This window comes from Planococcus citri, chromosome 3 (genome assembly GCF_950023065.1).
Source record: "Planococcus citri chromosome 3, ihPlaCitr1.1, whole genome shotgun sequence".
In the NCBI taxonomy this organism is placed as follows: Eukaryota; Metazoa; Arthropoda; class Insecta; order Hemiptera; family Pseudococcidae; genus Planococcus; species Planococcus citri.
In genome coordinates this window covers 41,288,814-41,311,389 of record NC_088679.1, presented here as the reverse complement: position 1 = coordinate 41,311,389, position 22,576 = coordinate 41,288,814, and the positions used below count along the sequence as shown (strand labels likewise).

Sequence of the window (22,576 nt, the reverse complement as noted above, 5' to 3'; positions counted from 1 at the left end):
TAAACAACAATAATTTATTCTTTAAATTAAATTCATGTATTCAAATCAAAAATCAAAATTCCAAAAAACAGGAGAAAAATATGAGAAATATTTTTCGAGCAAAATAACACTGAAATCAAGTGATAAACGATTACCTATGTCCTATTTTGATTGGTTATTAATTTTTCATTGACAACATGAAACGTAACTACAAAGGTTCTTACGAGATAATTCGTTCGTTTTTTCATCAATGGAGTCATGGCGTAATAATCAATCATCTTCCCAATTGATCGATTCATTCATAAATAATTCCAAATCGTTCTTCAATGACTTATGTTGTTATGAAAATAGTGGAATTCCTGGAACGAAAAAATTCTGATTACCTACATTTTGTAAAAATTTTAAATTTTCATGGTGCCATCTTTGCGGATGATTGTAAATTTTCTTTTACAAGTACAATACAATGAAGTGGTAGACTGGTAGACTCGACTCAACTTGTAGCAGTCGTAACTAATCAGTAAAAAATAAATATAAATAAACTTGTATATTTCAAGAAGTAAACAGTGTATGTAATTAAAATTCAAAATTGGCGAACACGATTACATTTTCTATGATTATTGGGAGATATTCTACCAGCGACAATGTGTCTTCTCGTAAGTGAAACAATTTTTTACACTTGATGTTTCTTAACCCCGGGACCCCGGATAAGAATTATTTTGCAGCCGCCGGATCGTTCGCAATTTGCTATATTTTCTTACGGAATGAAATCCATGTACTTTTACATATTAGTAATTTTGAACTCGACAAAAAATATTTACCCTTATAGGGGAAGTCCTTCATTTTATGATTTAAAAACGAATGACATTTCAGCTGTAGAATCGATTCTTCGGGGTTATTTATAATTACTGCCAATCACAACATACTCTAAAGAACCCACTAGTTAGCTGTATTAAAATCAAATTTGATATTTGATCTATTTAAATTTTGTCTTGATTTTTTTTTACAGGTGAATTATCATCCCTACTCTATCTGTGATAAAAATGAAGAAATGGCACAAAATTTGGAAGGTGATGTGTCGATTGAATGTAGTGAAAGTATAGCTGAAGTAAACGATTTGAAAATGAAAACAGAAGTCGATCACGGTTATGATGAACTCTCTAGTCAAGCTGACGTTGCTGTTCATGTCGAAAATGAATGTAACATTGCAAATTTCGTTGAAGTGGAAAACATCAAGCCCGAGTACTCGGGAGATTTTGATATTCACGAAGTAGAAATTATCGCCGAAGATATCGATAATTCTGGTTTGTTTTACGCGTATCAGGAAGACATTGTGACTACAAGTAATGAAGACATTAATGTCACTGTTTCCACCATCAAAGAAGAAGAATATAACGACACATCTTCACCCGAACCAAACACTTGCAACAGACTTGATAATTTTAGTTTAAGTTCCGACCATTCGTACACTTGCCATAAATTTGATATCCCCATCGGCAACGCGAATAAAAATAAAACCAAAGACAGAGCTGTTCACTTCTACGAGAAATTTTGCGGCGATGCAGAAATTTCAGACGTAAATTCGAGTGATTTCAGTTACGGGAACAATGTAAAAGAGAACAACTTAGAGGTTTCAGAAATAGTGTATGTCAAAGCGGAAAATGGAGTCGATAATATTCAAGAAATAACGTTATTAGTCAAACCTGAAAATGATGATAAATTATTAGATTTTCAAAATACCTATAAAGTGATTGCAAATGGTGATAATCAAGTAATTGAATCTTCTTTCAAAGATATAGGTATTCAAAAAATTGCATCGGGTAATGCTGAACAGACCACCGTCTTTCCTTTAAATTATAAAATGTTCAGTAATATTGAAATCGTATCTAACAACGATAAAACCGGGGAATTCAAGAATGCGTACGCCAATTGTGGTTCAACTTACGAAAATGAATTTGTCGATTGTGATGTTTCAACTAGTATGTCATTGAACACCGGCGATTTATCAGATAGCAGACCTCCGTATTCTTACAGCCAACTGATTTTACAAGCCATAGGGTCCTCAAAAGAGAAACAGCTCACCTTAAATGGAATTTATTCCTATATTACCGATAATTATAAGTTCTACAGGTATTGATTTATTTTAAAACGTTCATTCATTTTTTAAAAAATGATTCCATTTTTTAACGCATTTCTTATTTGTGATTGCAGAGAAACCGATGAAAAAGGATGGAAAAACAGTATCCGACACAACCTATCATTGAACCCACATTTTTGCCACGTTCCACGTTTACCACTTCCTAATGAATTATCTCGCAAAGGCGGATATTGGCGGATTGATCCTCTCTACGAGAATAGATTGATTCGAGAAGCCTTCTCAAAAAAGAAGAAAGGTTATGAGAATAAAAAAGTAGTGAAATACATTGGGTGTAACAAACGGAAAACACTCAAATTGCCGTCATAGTCTTAGTGTAAATACTATTTATTCATATTAAGTTCCAATTGTTGCAATTATTTTTATTTTTTCAATTGTTTGAGATCTGTATTATATAATGAGTATAAATGCTTTTAAAAATGAATACTAATTTTAATGAAATCCCATTACTGGTATTTCGTGAATAATTCGTTACCATGAACAAGCGATGTAAAACTAAGTCTTGAAGATGTACAGTTTCGCTAATTATTTCGTCGAGTCCTACGTCTGAGACTTTTGTACTATTATTCTTTTCACCTACACTCGGAAATTTTTTTACATTGCATTGCACAACTTGCATATTGAATTACTATTCTGCGTGCAGTTTTCAAATGTAAGTGATGATCTCAGTTTCATAAATCGTTGATCTTGTAATTATCATTATTATTTTTTTTTTTTTTCGAACATGAGTGCATACATATTGTGTTTACTTTAATATACCTATGTTTAAATTGACCTATAACTCATCATTTAAATTTGTTGTTCGATGAAAACATAAATTTTAAATATTTATATTATCTTTTGATGATTTGGAAACGAGCTCGTTGACTCATTCTAATTTCTAATGACTGAACAATTTTTTGGTATTAAATACAACTTCTGAAAATTTTATATGATTTGTTCAAAATTCATTGGAAGGAAACGTTTAGATTTTTTTTTTCAAGTTCTAGAATTTATTTTCTACTGCCACACGTTAAATCTTACAATATTTATTATTTAAATTTGTCTATTACCTACCAAATGTATATTCTGTTTTTATATGTTTAGTTGGTTTTGTTTTTGAATAATTATTTATTATTCATCAAAATATATTTTTATGTTTGTGCCAGCTATTTGTTCGATATAAAATTTGAAAATTTTCAATTAGTCTGGTAATTGGACAACGAATTTTCAAGTCGTGATGGCTTGATACGAGTAAATTCACTTTGGTTGATATGGTATTGAGTGTATTGACGCATTAAAATTTTCAACAAGTTGAAAATATCAGAGTATAAGGTTGTAGTTAAGTACCTATATATTTCTAATGTAATTGTTCAACAGCGTATAAAATACGAAAAAGGATCGAGTTTAATTTGGTCTGTAAAGAAGATGACGATATTCTTTAAAATTTTAGGTAAACAATTATGTAGTATTTAGGTAGGTTTTTGGTGCTGAAATTCGGCGTTTTCCTGTAACTAAGTACAGTATCTATCAGCGAATGCGCGCGTCTACGTAAGCAAAAATGATAAACGTCTTGAAATTCGAATTATTCGCCGAAATAAATTTTTCAATTCAGTTTCCTGAAAATTCAATACTATGCTGTCATTTTCAATGACATAGCAGGTAATTATAGGGACGATGTTTGTTATCACATAATTACGTCTAGTTGGAGGGGATTTCGACGGATAGAAACTCAAGTGTTGGGTGGTTTCACTTTCAGTGTTTCTGGTTTCTGTATAGTAAATTGGTGTTTGGTTGAAAATTTAATGTTAAGTACATGATTTCATGTATAATTCATACAAGTTTTCATAGTTTAAAATATCACTTGAATTTTGGAAAATTAGTGGCAAGAACCATGGTTTATCAAACCGGGAACCAATTTTCGGATGATTTTTTTTTTCGTCAGGTAAATGCTACATATTCTTATCTATAATGTATAAACTCATACTTGTACTTTTACGCGAAAAAAATTAAAATAGGCTATCACTCTTCATTTGACAATCTATAGTTTCGGTTTTATTGGTTTATGAATAGCTAGAATAACTGTATTTTGTAAAATATTTATTTTGCAGTTGTTCGATAGAGAAAGTTGTACATACACGTATCTTTTAGCTGATACCAACTCCAAAGAAGCTGTGATAATCGACCCTGTCCTTGAGTTAGCCGAACGAGATGCGCAACAAATTAGAGATTTACAATTGAACTTAGTTTACTGCAGTTAGTGTACATTATGTACCTATTAAAAAATTTGAAGTCAGCTGCTAAGTAAAATTAATTTTATAGCAATCATACTGATTTTCAGTGAACACTCATATGCATGCAGATCATATTACCGGCACCGGTATGCTGAAAAAATTATTGCCAGGATGTCAGAGTGTAATATCAAAAAGCAGCGGTGCTAAAGCTGATATTTTACTGAACCCAGATGATAAAATAAAATTTGGAAGACATGAATTGATTACTAAACCTACGCCTGGACATACAAATGGTATTCTCCTCTTTGATATTATTCGTTTATTAAAACAACTCCTTCATCTCATTGCATTTGATTAGGTTGTGTGACTTACATTTCCCACGAACAAGGAATAGCATTCACTGGTGATACGGTGCTGATTAGAGGCTGTGGTAGAACTGATTTTCAAGAGGGAAATCCGGAAACACTTTATCATTCCGTCCATAATGAAATTTTTACCTTGCCTGAAAGTTTCAAATTGTATCCGGCGCATGATTATAAAGGTATACTTTTTAGAAAATTGATTAGATGGTAAACTATGAATTCTTGAATTTTTTTTGTAGTTAGGCCTACTAAGTACGTAATTTTGATTATGATGCAGAAAATTCAAGAAAAATTCACAATACGTTGATTTTTTTTAGGTCTGACTGTAACCACAGTACGGGAAGAAAAATTGTACAATGCTAGGTTGACTAAATCATTGGAAGAATTTATCAACATAATGAACAATTTAAACCTTGCGTATCCGAAAAAAATAGGTATGAAAAATAATCTAATTGTAAGGTAGATAAATACACATTTGCGACCAAGAAAAGAAAAGAAAAATCAAAAAAAGAACACATGAGCCAATTACTATTTCACTAGGCATATTATGTGTTGATTTCTTGATTTTTTTCACAGACGTCGCTGTTCCTGCCAACAAAGTATGCGGAATTCAAGACTGAGTTGTTTAGTTAAAAAACTGTGTTTACCTTTGATATATCTACCTATAGACCTAGGTACTATACGATCAATGTTGTACATTTTCCTATTATTATCAAGAGTTATATCATTTTATAAACGTTTTTATGGCATTTCTATGAAGTAGGCCATGCGAGCCTGAAAAAAATCAATAAAATACCTATTTATTATTTTTTAATATTTTAATTTACCTACTTATAATTACCACCATGGAAAAGATTTTCTTGACGGAAGAGGAAAATACAAAATGGTACTGAAATGTACTTATTTCCAAGTTGAACGCAAGTGAAGGTATAATATAAATTGTAATTAGGTGTTTATTAATTTTTGAATTTTACGCTGCGATCAAGTTTGCATAATTTCTCCGAATTAAATGTATGTTACGTTGACAAAACACGCACATTTAATGAATAGTGTCATATGCTCAGAAGAATTATTGTACTCTCGTATTTTAAGGTACCTATACCTTATCGTGTCCATCGTACCTGATAGGTGGTGGCTTTTGGTAATTATTAAATTAGAGGATAGCCACCTCTCATGGGGCAAGTCGTTCTATTAATGAATAAAAAGTGATAGTATTCATGCATGAACTGGAAGCAAACTTTTCATTCCTTCATTTAGTTCAACTTTATAGCTGCATTCAGTGCGTTTAATGCGAGTTCATACAAAACAATTTCAATATTTTATAATATTCTTTGTTTTTAAAAAATCATGCTGAAATTTGTATTATTGTACTTCTTTTCTATTCTACTTTTAAACTTCGCAGCTAATCCAGTAAGCGTAGCAAGCAGAAGTAGGTACCTAATTAACTAGGCCCATAATTGGACCTATTGTGGATGGATATTATTTGTACTTTGGGATGAATGTCGTTTCACACGTAATTTAGATTAGATATATATATTTTTTTTATTCATTACCATTTTTATTCAATTGATAGAATAGGGTGCAAAGATTTTCAATTTTAATATAATCCAGTGCTATGTTTACAGTAAAAAAACCTGTGAGAAATTCGTCTTGTGATACAGCCTATGACTGTTCTGACTTTCGTATGATCTGTTTAAAAAATAATACTTGTGCTTGTGCAAAGTAAGTAGGTATATTTTAATGATTGTATGCACTTCTCTGGAGTCCTTTTCAGTTTTCAGTAGAAGTTGAGTGTTTTCAGCAGATCACCACATGACTAAATTTTTATTTTAGGTTCCATGATTGGGATTCTGAATCAAAAAAGTGCATCGCCAACGTTACAAAGATATCTGATTGGCTAAAATCAACTAGCAGCACTGTACCCGGTTCAATTTTTGATTTTTGTGATTTTAAAAAAAATTTAATTCGTGCTAAGCTAATTTTATAACTGACACTTTTCAGAAACGGTTTCTGGACAAGAAGATTTTAAAATGATACAAAATGGAGATCGTATCACTTACCAAACGAAATGGGCTGGTAAGCGAAATAAACATTCAGTCGTTCGATGTAAAAAAAAAATCACCCATGCCATAATATATTATTTTTCCATTATTAGAATACGAAGGAGTAAAAGAAACTGGACTAGGTCATGTCACCCGAGTTATTTGGCCTATATTGTTGGGTTTAGTAGTAATTTTCATTGTTTACGGTGCAATTCTAATGGAATTCTTATAGAAGTGGTAAGTAGTAGTAAATTTTTTTATTTTCACCCTCAGTTTGGTAATTTAAAATCGTAAACGATTTTGCTCAATGTATCAGCGGATCACCGATCACAGGATCAGTGATCAATCAATACGTAATGTATGTACTTATTTGATTACCGTGCTAAACTAAAGCTCACCTGAGTGCTGCGTGCCGGCTTAATATAATGTATTCATTTAAGGATAAAAAAAAGTATGCACTTGTACTGATCATATTTTGATTCTAAAATAAAGGAATGGAAAAATTAAAATTAAATAAAAATTTTTAGTACATTATTAAGGGCCGAATTCATAGACGTTACTTAAGGGACACTTGGCTAAATGGTGAATTTTGATTCAATTTTTCTCACGAACGAATAAAAATTTTATATCTTTAAAATGATAAATCAACACTTCGGAGTCCAATCTCTCAATTTATTAAAAAACAAAAATTCAAAAATTCAATCGAGCCTGGAAAAATTGCTTCAAAATTCACCACTTAGCCAAGTGATCCCTAAGTAACGTCTATGAATACGGCCCTTAAATTAAAAAAAAAAAAAAAAACACACACACATATCTTTATGCTGGTGGTATTTCTTCTTGCAAAAGCGTAAACACAATTTTATTTAGTGATGTGATAAGATAATTGATAAGAATTTTTTCTTTTTTCGAAATCGCGGGTTTAATGAATGAATTGAATAATTGAATGCAAAAATTCTGATTTTTGACTGCGAAGTCTGATTATCGTAGAAGTTTGATCGTGCGTTGAATTTTTTTCAGTTGGTTGTAACTATGGATTCGACTATGGAGGAAGAGACAACCATTTCCGACGGTAACCAAAAGCTTATCACTTTCTTACGGCATTTCGAAATGAATCGCATGCAAGCAATAGCAGACACCATGTCATTATATCGAGCAATTTACAAGGACCAAAATTTTGAAAATGGTCTTCAAAATATCAATAAAACGTTGGAGTTTAGTAAACTACAAATAAAGTTTGTGAGATGCGAAGCCACCAGTAGCGAGTATTACGTTCTGTACTCAACGCATTATAAAAATGATGTTTCATGGGCAAGTGGAATGTACACTGATAGCCAACTCGATTACTTTCAGAATATTCTAAAACAGATTCTGCTATCGGATTCTGGTGCAGTGAGTACCATCGACTGTCTCAACTTGAACAAAAAATTCACTAAAAACGAAGCTCAAGACTTTCTTACTGAATTAATCAAACGTCAATTTCTCGTAAAAGTTACCGGTGGCAAAGTTACTCTATCTCCGTTGAGTTTTTGTGAATTGACACCGTTCATCTCGCAGCATCTTGGGGCTGCAGTAAACAGCTGTAATATATGTAAAAAAGCTGTAATTTATGGCGTCACGTGTTCCGAGTGTAATATCCGTATGCACAAATTTTGTTTCGAGAAATACAAAACTCAGGTGAAACGAGTAAAATGTCCCAACTGTAATGCTGCGCTGGCTCAAGAAAATCTAGATGATGATGATGATGATGAAGATTGAGATATATGCGTGTGAATCTGTTTCTTTGTACTTTTTTTCCTTTTTTAAATTTAATATCGTTTCGATTCGATTTCATCTCATTTATGCGCTTATGATTAAAATTGTATTTTTATGCTTTAATTAAATAACATTATTGTTGTGATTTTCTAGAATATATCATATTAAATCTTTCTATTTTCTTTGATGTACTTGATTACATACGTTATTTGAATCTATCGATCAACGGTCAATATCTGACTTGGATTGCTCGAAATAGCGTGATTTAGGAATACCTACCTGGCTACCTTGACTTTTGAAAAAACTATCACGATAAAACTTTGTTCACTTCAGTAGGAACGAAGTGATCAGAGAATTTATGAAATGAAAATCTTCAACGCACATAAAATGTTATCTTTATTATTTCTATAAAAATGGCATTATTGTATGCATTTCACACATTAAAATAACAGGCATTAACTTACAAATGTAACCATTAAAAACTAGTTTGTACTATTGTCTCAGTCTTTATTGTTGATGTAGCTTTGAAACTTAAATCATAATTATGGTATTACATATATAACCGAGCGGTTGATTCAAAAAACATTCATACAAACAATAGAATACATTTTTTTAAAACATTAACACAAAAAATTTTCTCAAAAAATAAACAGCTTACAAGCAAAATTGACTAAGTAAAATCAATACAAATTAATAAAGAAATGGTGTGCATCCGCACGAAATTCGATTAATTCAAGATCAAATTATTATATTTTAATAAAATATAAAAAACCTGAGTTGTAATTTCATCAGCCAATTTTTGCTCGCAGAGTAATTAACATAGTAAGCTGATTATTATACCAATATATATATATATCAATCAACACAAAATAATAAAATACATTACAGGTAATTAAATCTGCAAGAAAACCACATAAATGAATAACAAATAGGTACACACATGGATTTTGACAACAACTATGCACTTACATTAGTTGTAAGGAACTGATCAAATTCACAACTTGAAAAAAGTTTGATTTGCCTAATAAAAATACTCCTCGATGAGGTATCATTTACAACGAATAAATTTTGTAAAATCTTCCATGTTTTTTTTTTTTACTCCTAATTTTTTTTATCATAATTATAATACCAGCTCAGTTATATGACCAGATCCAATTTTACACATTTTATACACGTACGTATTTTAACATTTTAATATTATATACATCACACTGAGGCTGTTCATACTCCGACAGTGAAATGGGCCTTTATTAATAAATAATAACAAGGATATACATAAATAACACGATCAAATAAAAACTCTCCCGAATAAATAATTTAGCTCAATTTTTGTAAATCTCCTTTCAAACGATATTTCGCCACAAATAGAAACTCTCTTTTAGAAAATATTTTCTTCGCCGTTGAAAAAAAAAGTATTTAAAAAAAAATAAATAAATAAAATAATAAGTAAAATAATAGTCAACACAATAATAATAATAATGGTTAAAAAAATTGTATAGCTGAACTTCTGAAAATTGGTATAATGCTTTTGACCACCTTTCTGCGCAAAAGTATTAAATACATCACTTTGGAACAAACGATTGTTTCGTCAAACATTGAATATTTTCCGGAAACCTGCACTGCAAGCGTGTAAATTAGGACGAGCATCTCCACGATATAACAAAGTCGTCTTAAAATACGAATAATTATAAATAGAATATAATAATTCACAGGTAAAAATCACAATAAATAAATAGTTTTAAAATATTGAAGAGAATGACAGAAAATTCAAAAGAAATAGTAAAAAAATGAACAAATAAATAAATAAAAAAAAGTAAGAAAAACAACAAAAAATAAACAAAAAATACAAATAAAAATTCGTAACTCTGAAAATATTCTTCAAAAAAAAATAATTTATATGATAATTTTCTCACAGAAACAGTCTAAATTTCAATAAATTTCCAGCCACAAAAACTATTTCAAGAGAAAAGTAACCCAGTCGCTGAAGTCAACTTATACGTCAAATAATCGCAATTTTTTGTAATACAATTTGAAGAAAAAAACATTCTAAAATCAAATCAACTTTTTGTCAAAACTCCAAAATTAATTTCCAAACATCGACTCTCATCTTTCGAATCGGCGTTTTCAAAAAATAATAATATTCGCAATTTCCCCCAAAAATTCGTCTTTATTTCAACATAGCCACATTTCTCTATGGGCGTAGGAGTAGCCTAAGTGTTCACCGGGTGGTTCAGAAAACCAGTAAGTTTTCATTTTCAAGCATTCGATTCTCTTTTCACGTCGCCGCCACCCTCTGACAAAGAAAGTCCAGCGACGCCACTGACAAGAGTTTTATCAGAATTTTCTCGAGTTTCGTCGTCGGCGATAACGACGTTGTTTTTGTTGAATCTATGCGGACAATCTGCGATTAAATGGTCTTCAGATTTACAATGGTGACATCGTTTCGGCATTGGACCTAATTTACATTTCGCAGCTACATGGTTTCCATACTCGCCGCAATTGTAACATCTGTAACAGAACAAGAATATCTTATGAATTCGTCAAAGATTGAACGCATTTTCTATAAGTAAGTAGAATATCAGATGTCGTATAGTTTACCTACGCGAAGAGACCATCAAAGTGATCTCTATTGACGAGAAATAAGTCATTTTAGACTTGAAGGAAAATACATAATATCCTACCTATACGTATAAATAACGACTTTAATTAGGGGATTTCATTGGCTTGCGGTATTGTCACTGGTCAACGTAACGTAGGTAATTCTATACTTTTTTTTATCCGAAAGAAGAATTCGAGCGGAAATAATTGGAATCAGAAGGAGGGAAGGGATGTAGATTTTCAAATTTTTATATAATTTTCAATGATTTTCATCATATGTACATATTTACAACAACCTGACGGACAGAAAATAGAAAACTGAAGCTTAAATTATAGAAACTTATTGAAGTAAGGATATTTAATTGATGGAATTTTTCAAATGCTTCAACGTCTTCGAGTTTCAAGTTGTACATAACACGAATAAATACCTATAACCTAATTTTATGGTACTTTGAATCCTCTACAAAACAAGTTGTGCCCTTATTTTGCCTGTATGTGAGGAGGGAATATCGAATAAGGCGTAAGTACAAAATCTGCAGCATGAAACGCCCGAATTTCAGCGTTTGAAAGAAGAATTCTTCGTTTCAAAAAGTCAATATTTAATAAGAAAATTCCAAAACGTCAAATTTTAAAATACCTACCCTTCTTCCAGTTCCATCTATCAAAGAGAGACACTGTTCTTGAAAAAAATCAGGTAGGTAGCTACAGTTAAAGTGTAGGTAAATAATTTTTCAACAGATTTTCAGCAACTATAAGTACCTAAATGTTGATGAATATTTTCCATGATGATAATCGTTTTAGAATAAACAATTCCAACAAATAGGTACCTACCTAAATTTTTTGCTTTAATACCAACTCATAAGCAGTGAAGTTCAGTATCTGTGAATTTATCCAATGCGCTTATTTCTTTGTATTTTTTCAACATTGTGATCATGTATTGTTTTTACTGTTTTTTACAGCAGTACTCGACGTACTCGTATTATGCTGTGTTTGTTTTCAAGTATTAGAATTTCGAATACTTACGTAATCGAGAAAAACAACTTTCATTACGTGACAACGAATTAAAATATGAAAAACATTCAACTCAGCAGGGACCGATGAACAGAAATACTTTGAATGGACAAAACAATAACAATTCAACAATAAAATTTGATTTCAAACCTGAAAAGTGGAAATGGAATTTTTCAAAAATGACTATTTGATTTTTTTCAGTCAATATAGGTAGTTCTTTTCAACTCATTTTTTCAACCTGAAGATCATTTTTTTTTTTTAATTTCAAGGGAGAGTTAATTACTTCTCATCTTCTGCTCCTTTAGAAATTATGTAAGAATTTTATATACTTATGTACTTAGGTTAGTTCGAAAATAGCAATATCAAATAATACGTATTAAAAGATCCCGCGATAATTGATAATATATAAACCCCTGCAAAGTTTCATTAGGCAACACAATTAACGAGACCACCATTTTGTGATTCACATCATTTAGATAGGTACTCGTACAACTCGTACGATTCTTGGGAACGAATATCGAAGTACGTAGGGCACTGGGCACCTAAGTAGGTACTATAATTTTAAAATTTCAACTCAGCTTAGCCTATATATCTGCTGGTGTTTTTCTCCTGAACAGATATGGTATACATAAAAAAATTTTCATGATAAAATTGAATTTGATTCTTATCGGTACTTACATGGACAGTCCAAAAAAATTAATATTTCTAGGTATACTAATTATAAAATCATTCAAAATCGGAGCAGATATTATCTAGATAGGTATTATAAATAAATACAGGTGAATACAGAACTCACACTGCTATCTCTCTTTCGCGTTTGTTAACGCATCAGAAATTAATTTGTCATCATTGGAAATTACGTATAAAATTTTCAAAGTTTTTTGAGAACCCCTATGATAAATAACCGGAGGGTGCGTTCAACTAAATCGATCTAAATACAATGAACCGCCCAAATTCTACCCCCCGTAAATGCAACATTTCCCTCAACGGTACACGTGTACTGAATGCAATTCAATGTTGCCAAATATTATTTCGACTCAACCATACGTAAGTTTAAGGGGTCTTTTGCAAACTGCATTTGGAGACTTCTTAAATGTACGCATTTGATCCGGCTAAAATCACGTACATATAGGACGAATAATTTGTAGCACGTTTTCTCCATGTTTCCGACGAATAACCAAAAAATGATTTTAACCCACTGAAAATGTCACAAGTATAGGGATAAGAAGTGCTAGGATGGTAATTGAGAAATATTTTTAAATAATAATTTTAATATCACTGGAATTTCGAAAATTCTTATGGCTAATTTTCAATATTCTCAAAATATGCTGCTGATTTTCAATTTTCTTTTTTTTTTCTTCGGAGTTAAATTGAGATAATACAATTTTTTTGAAAAATATTTTCAGAAATATCAAGTACAGTATCTATACCTACTTCTACAATAATACAAAACTAATAAAAATGATTCTCCATCTCTCTCTTTCTCTAAAAAAAAAACTGCAACACTTTGAATTCGTGTCAATTTTTTTAGTCTCGACTAATATAGCATCGATGAACACAATGTATTTTAAAATATTCTACTACATAATAGGTATTCCTTCAAGTTATATTTATTTTATTGATAAAAATAATGAAGATCAATTCAAATTCCAAATATATTCCAATTTTTATGAAATGAGTAAGTACGTAATTCTATCATATCTGTAAATATCTAAGTTATAAGTAGATGTGTAGTGAATTTATTATGAAACTTCAACGAGTACCTAACTTTTTTAATGAATGAAATTATAATTGATGGTAGAGAAATAAACGAGGCAAAACATCGCGTATTAAAATAGGTACTATAGTACTTCATTTCTTGCATCATAACTCTAGGTACTCGATGCATATATAGATTAAAAAGTGAATAACCTTTTGAATATTTAATATACATTGCATATTGGGTGTAAAATAGTACACTTTAGATGCCACGTGAAATACCATAAGTAAATATTATAATCTGGGAACACGATCGGTATTGCTGTACGAAATTTCTTCATAATGAGTAATTATGATAAAAAAAAAAGGTGTTACTGATGTAAATTAATGAAATTACATAATAAAGGGAGTGAACTTTTTTCTATCAATATTGTAGGTAGTATGTAAGTTAGATGTCAAGTACCTAATTTTTTTAGTTCTAAAAAAACGCTCACAAAATTGAAAGTAAATAAGTATGGTAGTATACTATAAATATAAGTAGGTAGGTATATTTCACACGAATTTCATAAGATAATGAAAATATCTGAAGCCATCGATGGGAAATATGAGAAAAATTATGCGTCGAAAGCTTTCATAATTCGATACCTATCTACCTTATTAATTGGAATGAATTTGCATATAGGCTAGACTAGGTAATGTAAATTAAACTGAGATAAGGACGAGTAGAAAATCTGAAAATGACAGATACGAACTACATACATAACTACGAGCACAGAAATATTTTGAGTTACATTTTCATTTTTAAAAATTCATTCGTCATCGATTTGAATTTTACAAAATGTTCAACTAAGCGATCATTTCACTACTCAAGTTTTAGGTATCTATTTTCGTCTCTTTGAAATGCAGCCCTTCTCTAAATGAGTACCAAAAATGACGAGTATACATAAAACATATTTCAATCAGATGAATAACTGGTACTTCGTATATAACAAAATCGAAAAAAATCATCGTTCTTTTTCGATATCCAAATTTAATTCGTACGACCACTTTAATAAACAGATTTCAGATATGAAACGGATATGTAATCTCACGTGGTTTATATAAGCTTAATCGCAGCTTCGAACCAATTAACGGCTAAATGAAAAGTCATTAGTATTACTTGGCAGTTATTACTGTATTTATATAAGTACCCATATAGAAGGCTACTATGTATGTACGAATATGGGGAATTTCAATTTTCACTAGATAAGAGTATGAGAATAGATGTCTATATACTTTGTAGGTTCATTTTGATGTTGTAAAATCAAGAGATTGCTACTACATACATACATAGTACATAAGTAACGAATAACTGAGTTCATAAAATGACGATTACTCCTTAAGCAGCAATGCAATTCAATTTCGTAAGTAGGTACCTAACGCACGTAGATCTCGTCTTAGAGATAAAACACGTTGACAGAGCTAAAATTCGCATCTCGTAAAATAGTACATTTCAAGTTGATAAAGTCAGCTATAACTTTAACGATGCGACCTCCGACGTCTTCGAACAATTGGCAACTACCTATGTATTTATATAAGAGCATAAAGAAAAGGCATGCGCGAAATCGCAATGCATTTTCAAATGGTTGCACCGCGAGGAGTTGGGTAGTTCGGTCGAATAAAAGACCCCAGCATCAAGAAAGATTAAAATGCCACCCTTGAGCGCGTGATGCTTTGTTCGAAAGCAGCTACGATATTTCGGTCTTTCTACCTGTTTCCAGTTTTCAAGAGCAGATGCAGTTTCTGCTGTTATGCAAAGAACCTTGCGACGTTGTCGAGTCTATCTGTAGATACTTTTTAACTAGGTATTACCATTACGAATACTTTACGACTACAAGATGCGAGCCGAAAAAGAGCGCTTTTCACACGTGTACAGTATTTGTACCCAGATACTCGCGTAACAACCTTGGAAAATTGTAGTAGTGTACACATGCAGGTAAGTCATGTTTATAACGGGTTTGTAAAGAAATTGAAGAAAATTCAAGAGAACAAGGATTGGTAAGAGTATTTCAAAGTTGGAAAATTTTTCCAGGGGCAGAGATTATGTATTAGTAAAATGATGGAGACTTGGTGAACAGTTTATTGTGAATGTAGGTACGTAAGAAAGGTAGTCTACCTCAGATCATCTAGGGACTGCACAATGGCGTTATCAAACTGACCATGCCTTACGATTCTTCGATTCAGTCGACACTTGAAAATTCATTCAGTTTGAATTTTGTGCCCTCTTTCAAACAGTCCCATCTTCCATATCCATTTAGGATTAGGATTTAGTAATTCAGAAAATGTGATACCTACCTACATAATTTTCGTAACTTTTTTTTTTACCAGAAATCACATCTGCTTTCACGTATCAGATCATTGATCGGATACCTATATAATTATCTATAGGCAATATTAATTTATTGTTCGTAGGTAAGTAATATTATTTTCAATAACCTTACGAATAAAATTATAAGATAAGACACAAGTTGAAGAAATAATTACCTTATTTTTCTTGTTCTTTTCTTGCCCATCGCTCTCTGACTTCCAATACAAAAATTACCAGTAGGGCCGGTAACTATGGTAGCTTCGAACCCTTTCGGTGTTTCCTCACATTCGAATTCGACTTCTTCGTTTTCGCCTAACGATCGGAATCCTTCCATATGAATAACATGCTGAAAAACAAATTTCATTACGAAAAATTGCCAATTTGACGAGAACACGTGTTCGTAAAATTTAAATGAAGTACTTATAGTATAGGTCTACATAAACCTTGAGTGGAATATTGACAGAGGTATAATCAAAGATGGGCTATGAGGAACGATTTCGTACTCCTCCATTTTTTCAAAGACATTCAAAATGCAATTACCTACATTACATACTTAGTTTACTTTTGATTTCAGAACATGATCTTTTTCTTGAAGAATTGTGGGTTGTTCTAATCATTTTAACTTATAGGTAGGTACATCCTCTATCAATCGATATTATTTCGAATAAAAGGGAAAATGATGCTGAATTATTAGGCACATATATAAGTATCTGATGAAGTAAGCAACTAAATAGAAGTACATAATGATAAATCAGATTACTTTTTCGATGACGTGATAACAAAGCCAAAATATTAAAAGAAACGAATAGGTTATTAATTTTTTTTTCATCAGAATTCAAAACAGTAGAAAAGATAGCATGGAATTCATGGGAATTCAAGAATCTTACAAGCGATAAAGGCGCATTTCACAACTTGAATGATGCTATACTTTACGAATTCTTGATAGAATTCCGCTGAATCATTATCAAAATGTTTGACAAAATCTCAAAATCAAAAATCACGTTTTTCTCAATGGATTTCTAGCGAATGAAGCATTATGAATTCAATCAAAGAGTAAATATTTCACAAAAAATTTGAAATTCACCTCCAAAAGAACAACGTTTTCATGGTCATCGTTGTAGAACATCTGATGCCATTTAGAGAACAGATGACGGAGGAGGTAAAATTTTGGAAAAAATACAACACTAACTAAGTATGATGCAATTGGGCGGCTACAACTAACTCTAGACTACTTTTTTCACTACCTTTTTTCAACCAAATTTTCAGAATGCCATCCACTCGACCACCCTCCCCCCACCCACACACAAAAAAATTAACAAAGTCAAATTTTGAACATGAAAGTTTAAAAAAAAATAAAACTGGAAGAAAATTTGTAATTTTAATCAAAATTATTGAAACAAACAATACAAAATTATTAATAAACGAGCTTATTACATTCGTTATAAGACAAAGTGTCAAACAAAATTTCAAAATAAAAAATCAGGACTTTAGCAGGACATTTTTTAAACACTAGAGATTTTATTTTAAAAAAAGGAGCCGGGGCGAGGCAAAATTTTACATTAGAATTTTTCGCTTTTAGTTTTCCAATGTCTTCAACATCCCAAGATTTTTTTCAGACACGCGGATTTCATGTCGAAAATATAATTATTTTATCATTTCAATTTTTGATTTTTTTTTACGTTAAAGGTTCTTTATTGCTCATGTAATGAAATTGGGCGAATAAAAAACTTTTTTTTAACAAACCAAATTTTTAATTTCGAGAGGGAGGTACATACTTAATATTTATGTAAAAAACGATGATTTTTAGTGTGATGAATTGGTTAGTTATAAGAAGTTTATTACGTACTTTGCTTCAAAATTTTGAAAATGCAAATGATTTTTTTTTTTGAAAAAATTTAAAATTGAAAAAAAGCAAACGAACTTGAGCGAAGCGAGGGCAGAAACTTTCAAAAATTCATGTTTCGAGAAGTGAAAAAAAATTTTCATGCAGGGAGGAGTTTATTTTTCTGATTCAAACTTTGAATATTTCATGAATTTGAACAATAGTTTTTCACAGGGAAAACGAGTAAACATCCCGAACCAAGCGAGGGCAAAAGCTCTCAAAAATGTGTAATTCAAGCTCTAAAAAAGTCGACAAATGAGCTCTTTTCTACGGAATAAAGATCGAGAAAAAGGAACGAATTTGAATTTTTTCAACCTTTTTAACAAAATTCACTACTTTTTCACTACTTTCCACTACTTGCACTACCTGTTAGATACCCTGTTTTATTTTTTCAATAGTTTTGACCTTTGTCATACTTCTCTAAACGATTAAATTATTCAAAGATAATACCCAACTAGGTAAGTACATTTAAGATAAAATGTCTTGATATTTGAACTTTTTCTCGTACGTAAGTATTGAAGTATTTTGATTACCTACACTAGCTTGAAATCACATGATATTTACCTGGTGAACAAACACTTCTTGACCCCCATCGTCGGGTGTAATGAATCCCCAACCTTTGACTACATTAAACCATTTACATTTTCCTTTACGTCTTCTTGGTTCTTTAGAACTACCCTCTTCCAGCTCGGTATTAGGTGAACCTACAAACACAGATAAAATAAACACTTAATTAAAACGAAAAAATACTACGTTTAGAAACATTACACACAATTTTATCAAAATAACCATCAACGATGTTATCTGAGAAGTTGAAAAATGCAGTTTTTTACATGAAACATTCGTTACAGTAATTAGACTTCGTGCTAGATAGGTCTATGCTCTACACATAGATGGGTATAGGCTTTGAAGATAATCTAGTCATCGGGAATGAGTAAGTATTATGGTGAATCAAATTTTTATATCATTATCAGGTATTCATTGCAGCAACATTCGAATGCTATTAAAATTATTTTCAAATGCTCAAACATAAAAAAAAGGAATTAGGTAAAAAAAATAAAAAATCACATTATCGAGAAAGAAAGTTCACGATTGCAAATTACCCAGTTCCAAAAAAAAAAAACAATCTTACTATCAGGCAATCGCGAATATTTGCATTAGCTGCAGGTAGATTATAATACCTATGTATTTTGTAGGAAAATTTACTTTTTTCCTAAATCAACATTATACGTATCCATGTAACAGGATACATTATTCAAATTAGTCAATATGTATTACAGAAATTTTAATAGAAACTATTCAATTTTCAATTTTTTTTTTTTTACAGCATAGAATAATTATTATCAACTCTCCCTTATAATATTCGTAGCTATCAACCTATCACTAGACTCGGAACTCGTCACAAAAAAAGAGAGGAAAAAAATGGATAAAACCAGTTTACACCATAGACCGTCGTATGTTTTCACATCACTACCACCATTGAAAGTGCATACGGCTTCCACTTCTATGTAATAAAATTTTATTCAAAAAAAAAAATGGAGATTTTTTTTACACGGAGGTGCTATGATAAGGAGCGTGCTCTGCAAAATGCAAACTCGTAAAATATGTACATGTTACCTTGGTGGTTGTATAAATTAAATCGACATTTTTCCAAGTTACAGAATCTTATAGCATTTATAGCTTACGTAATTTTCAGGTCTAAAAAACAAGGTGAGTGGATGCTTGTTTTGTAACTTTTGAACATCTTAAAAACACGACTTCCCCGAAAAAATGAATTGCACTCAAACGATGGGAAATTTTTCGTTCTACAATTTCGTATTTTATTGTTTTTTCACCGATACGTCGTTTATCCAAAAATCGATTTTTCGTGGTATTTTTTTCAATTTTTCATCGCGAAAAAAAAAAGATTTTTAGGGAAAACTATAGGAAAAGTACTAAAAAATTAAAGGAACACAAAGTTGATAAGAGCACATTTATCACCATTAACGTAGTAATTAGTTTTTGATGAGGATCGAGATTTTCTGTTCTATTGAGATGTTTTGAGAAAACCGAAATTCGACTTTTTTGAACGATTTTTTCTTATTCAATCAACGTTGAATAATTTTATAAATAGGCCTAATAATATATTTTTTTACTCTTCACAAAAAAAAAAAAAAATGGTCTACTTTCAGCTCTATTCATCTATTGTGCAAATAGGTAATCGTATATCTTTATTCTCTATCTATCCAATGGTTATTTTTAATTTTTCAAAATGTTCTTTACACAAGACAATATTATGAGAAACCCTCGCGTAATAAAAATGCAACATTAACAATCTCGAATAACCATCTCCACCATTTACACATAATTTACAAAGATATAAAAAAATATACAGCTACAATATAGTTACCTCTCTACTTTCAGAAGAAGTAAAAAAAAAAAAACCTAAAGAAGTCTTCGTTTCGGTACCGGATCGAGTGATCATGTTGCATGTACAACTGAAATATTTCCAGCGTGTACGAAGCATGTGACCAAAACGGCCTTGAAAATCCTTCATTAGAAAAAAAAACAACTAAATTTAAACGTTCCAAAAATAACAATTTTTAATCGCATTCGCGGTACATCTGCGGAAATCGAAAGACGTGAAAATTAAAACGGCGTATAATTTGAACCAGGAAAATTTTCACATATCGTCGCATTTGCAAAATTACATCAACTTAGTCAAAAGGCCGCGTTAATTTCCGTAAACATATAAGAGGCATGAGGCACATGCGAATTGCGAACTATAAAATGGCGCGAAAATAAACGCCTGCCTGGAGTGGAGGAAAGTACGAGTAGAAAGGAGAGAGATTCGCAACTCGTTAAATTTTGCGAACGCGAAGTGCTGATTCCATCCGCCATTTGCATTCTAGTACTACAAGGCATAATGTATGCAATTTGTATCTCATTCGCTTACAATGGTTATTTTTAATAAAAGAATTAACCACTCAGTTATCGAATAGGAAATACCAGTACTCCTAAAATGGCGGATATCATTTATGATTTCGCTTATGCAGAATGTTGGTGTACTTTTACACGTAGGTTGTTAGACGAGTTTTTTAATTTATGATGCAGCCGTTGCGTTTGCTGTATAGCTATTTCATTTTAGGAGGTGGTCCTCATTTAGATAAATATGCACGTGTTTAGGAGAGATTTTTAGCAGCACAATTTGGCGGCATTTTTACAATTTTTTTTCCCAGCGAAATGATACCTACTAAGCGAATAATTTTTTTTCTGTAGGCTATAATATTATTCGTATCGGAATTTCTTCGTCAATAGTTAAATGATCAGCGTCAGCCTAACCAATCTGTATCTTCATGAAACGAAAGTATCTGTTTACATTGGTATAATAAATGCTTATTGAAACATAGATAGGTATAACATAATTCGAAAAAATCCCATTTTAGTAGGTAGCTCATTTGATAGGTAGGTAGCTAATGCAAATTGATAGGTAGGTCTAGGTACAGACATGCGCTCGTCATAAAACACAAGAGAAAACATATTGTTTCTATGCTCATTTTTCGAATAAACTTGGCATATGAATGAAATGAACAATGCAATGGGCTAGTCGCAGGTTTCAAATGAAATGCATTTTTATGCTAATTAGTTGAACGAGCGTAATTTAAAATGAAACAAACGGCAACATAACGATAATGCGAGTATATAAGTTGAATTCAGCTATAGAGAATATTTTTAATGTACTTAGGTGTATGTAACCAATTTTCATCATTTTGAAAAATTCAATTTTAAAAAAAATTTAGGGTTCCTACCAAATACTGAAGAAACAAAATTATGGAGCATACAATTTTTCACAAAGAGTATCGGTATGTTGCAATCTAAAATTTGTATAGCCCTTGGAGGAAGAGCCTCTCTTTTCTAGCTGCTCAAGACTTTGTGGCCTAAGTGCAACGTGGCTTAATTCTTTTTACAAAAACTGAATTTCAAATTCTTTCGAATATAACACGATATGTAGTTAGATAGGTATATGTAGGTGTAGTTATATAACATGTTTTCTCCACGAAAGTTTTAAAATTGCATGAAAGCCTACCTGTTGGTTATACGTATATTGAGCAGAAAATTGTCAAGAATTCGAGTAAACAAAGGTGAAACTCCATTTATTAGAGAGAAGGGAAGGGCTGTCACGAACATGACTTTGATAAGGGTTCGAAAGGTTTTAAATGAACTCCGGAAAGCTCTAAAAAATGCAACAATAGACAGAAAAGGTACAGCTGAAATCGCTCAAATAAGTAGTCTCATTTCAACGACAGATCAGCACTATACCTATATCGGAAAAGAATATCTAATGTGCAAGCAGATGTAAGTCTCTATTCATGTTCACATAGGTATATATTTTAATCATAAAGTTTGAAATTTTTAGAAGATACACATCCATGCACATCATTTTTGACTCAAACAACTGTAGTCTGGGCAACGTGAGAAGCATAACGCTCTATGTAGCTGAAAAATTTGTGTTTCGTAGCCGAATAATTTCATGTTTGGAGTGCATCAATCATTTAGGCAG

General features: G+C 31.3%; 3 protein-coding genes across 4 annotated transcripts in view; 2 read left to right on the top strand and 1 right to left on the bottom strand.

Annotated features, from left to right (window-relative positions):
* The first annotated feature begins 382 nt into the window (after positions 1 to 382).
* LOC135841794 (persulfide dioxygenase ETHE1, mitochondrial) lies at positions 383 to 5,512 on the top strand. Of its 2 annotated transcripts, XM_065358988.1 has the most exons (6): positions 3,737 to 4,055; positions 4,222 to 4,366; positions 4,452 to 4,637; positions 4,703 to 4,885; positions 5,024 to 5,140; positions 5,283 to 5,512. In XM_065358988.1, exons 1-6 carry the CDS (start codon positions 3,927 to 3,929, stop codon positions 5,324 to 5,326), a joined length of 804 nt encoding a protein of 267 aa, XP_065215060.1. In that variant the 5' UTR covers positions 3,737 to 3,926; the 3' UTR covers positions 5,327 to 5,512. The 2 variants fall into 2 exon arrangements, 1 of the variants encoding a protein (XP_065215060.1); XR_010557997.1 differs by lacking the exons at positions 4,452 to 4,637; positions 4,703 to 4,885; positions 5,024 to 5,140; positions 5,283 to 5,512 and adding exons at positions 383 to 632; positions 986 to 2,106 and having other exon boundaries at positions 2,188 to 4,055; positions 4,222 to 4,406.
* A 153-nt stretch (positions 5,513 to 5,665) lies between these two features.
* Positions 5,666 to 7,788, top strand: LOC135841802 (uncharacterized). The gene is made up of 6 exons (XM_065358996.1): positions 5,666 to 6,135; positions 6,332 to 6,428; positions 6,540 to 6,631; positions 6,708 to 6,782; positions 6,862 to 6,985; positions 7,766 to 7,788. Exons 1-5 carry the CDS (start codon positions 6,054 to 6,056, stop codon positions 6,978 to 6,980), a joined length of 465 nt encoding a protein of 154 aa, XP_065215068.1. The 5' UTR covers positions 5,666 to 6,053; the 3' UTR covers positions 6,981 to 6,985; positions 7,766 to 7,788.
* A 1,091-nt stretch (positions 7,789 to 8,879) lies between these two features.
* The window catches only part of lin-28, a 42,053-nt gene continuing 28,356 nt past the window's right edge, over positions 8,880 to 22,576 (bottom strand). The window contains exons 2-4 of the mRNA XM_065358993.1: positions 18,601 to 18,740; positions 16,331 to 16,500; positions 8,880 to 11,008 (exon numbers count right to left, since the gene is read on the bottom strand). Of these exons, the coding sequence (XP_065215065.1) occupies positions 10,756 to 11,008; positions 16,331 to 16,500; positions 18,601 to 18,740 (563 nt within the window). The 3' untranslated portion in view covers positions 8,880 to 10,755. The remainder of the gene's footprint in view (positions 11,009 to 16,330; positions 16,501 to 18,600; positions 18,741 to 22,576) is intronic.

Coding starts and splice junctions, on each gene's coding strand:
- LOC135841802 (XM_065358996.1), top strand. CDS start 6,054: ATGCTGAAATTTGTATTATTGTACTTCTTTTCTATTCTACTTTTAAAC. Junction 6,429..6,539: donor AATACTTGTGCTTGTGCAAA/GTAAGTAGGTAT, acceptor TTTTTATTTTAG/GTTCCATGATTGGGATTCTG. Junction 6,632..6,707: donor AACTAGCAGCACTGTACCCG/GTTCAATTTTTG, acceptor GACACTTTTCAG/AAACGGTTTCTGGACAAGAA.
- LOC135841794 (XM_065358988.1), top strand. CDS start 3,927: ATGATTTCATGTATAATTCATACAAGTTTTCATAGTTTAAAATATCAC. Junction 4,886..5,023: donor TCCGGCGCATGATTATAAAG/GTATACTTTTTA, acceptor GATTTTTTTTAG/GTCTGACTGTAACCACAGTA. Junction 5,141..5,282: donor TGCGTATCCGAAAAAAATAG/GTATGAAAAATA, acceptor TTTTTTTCACAG/ACGTCGCTGTTCCTGCCAAC.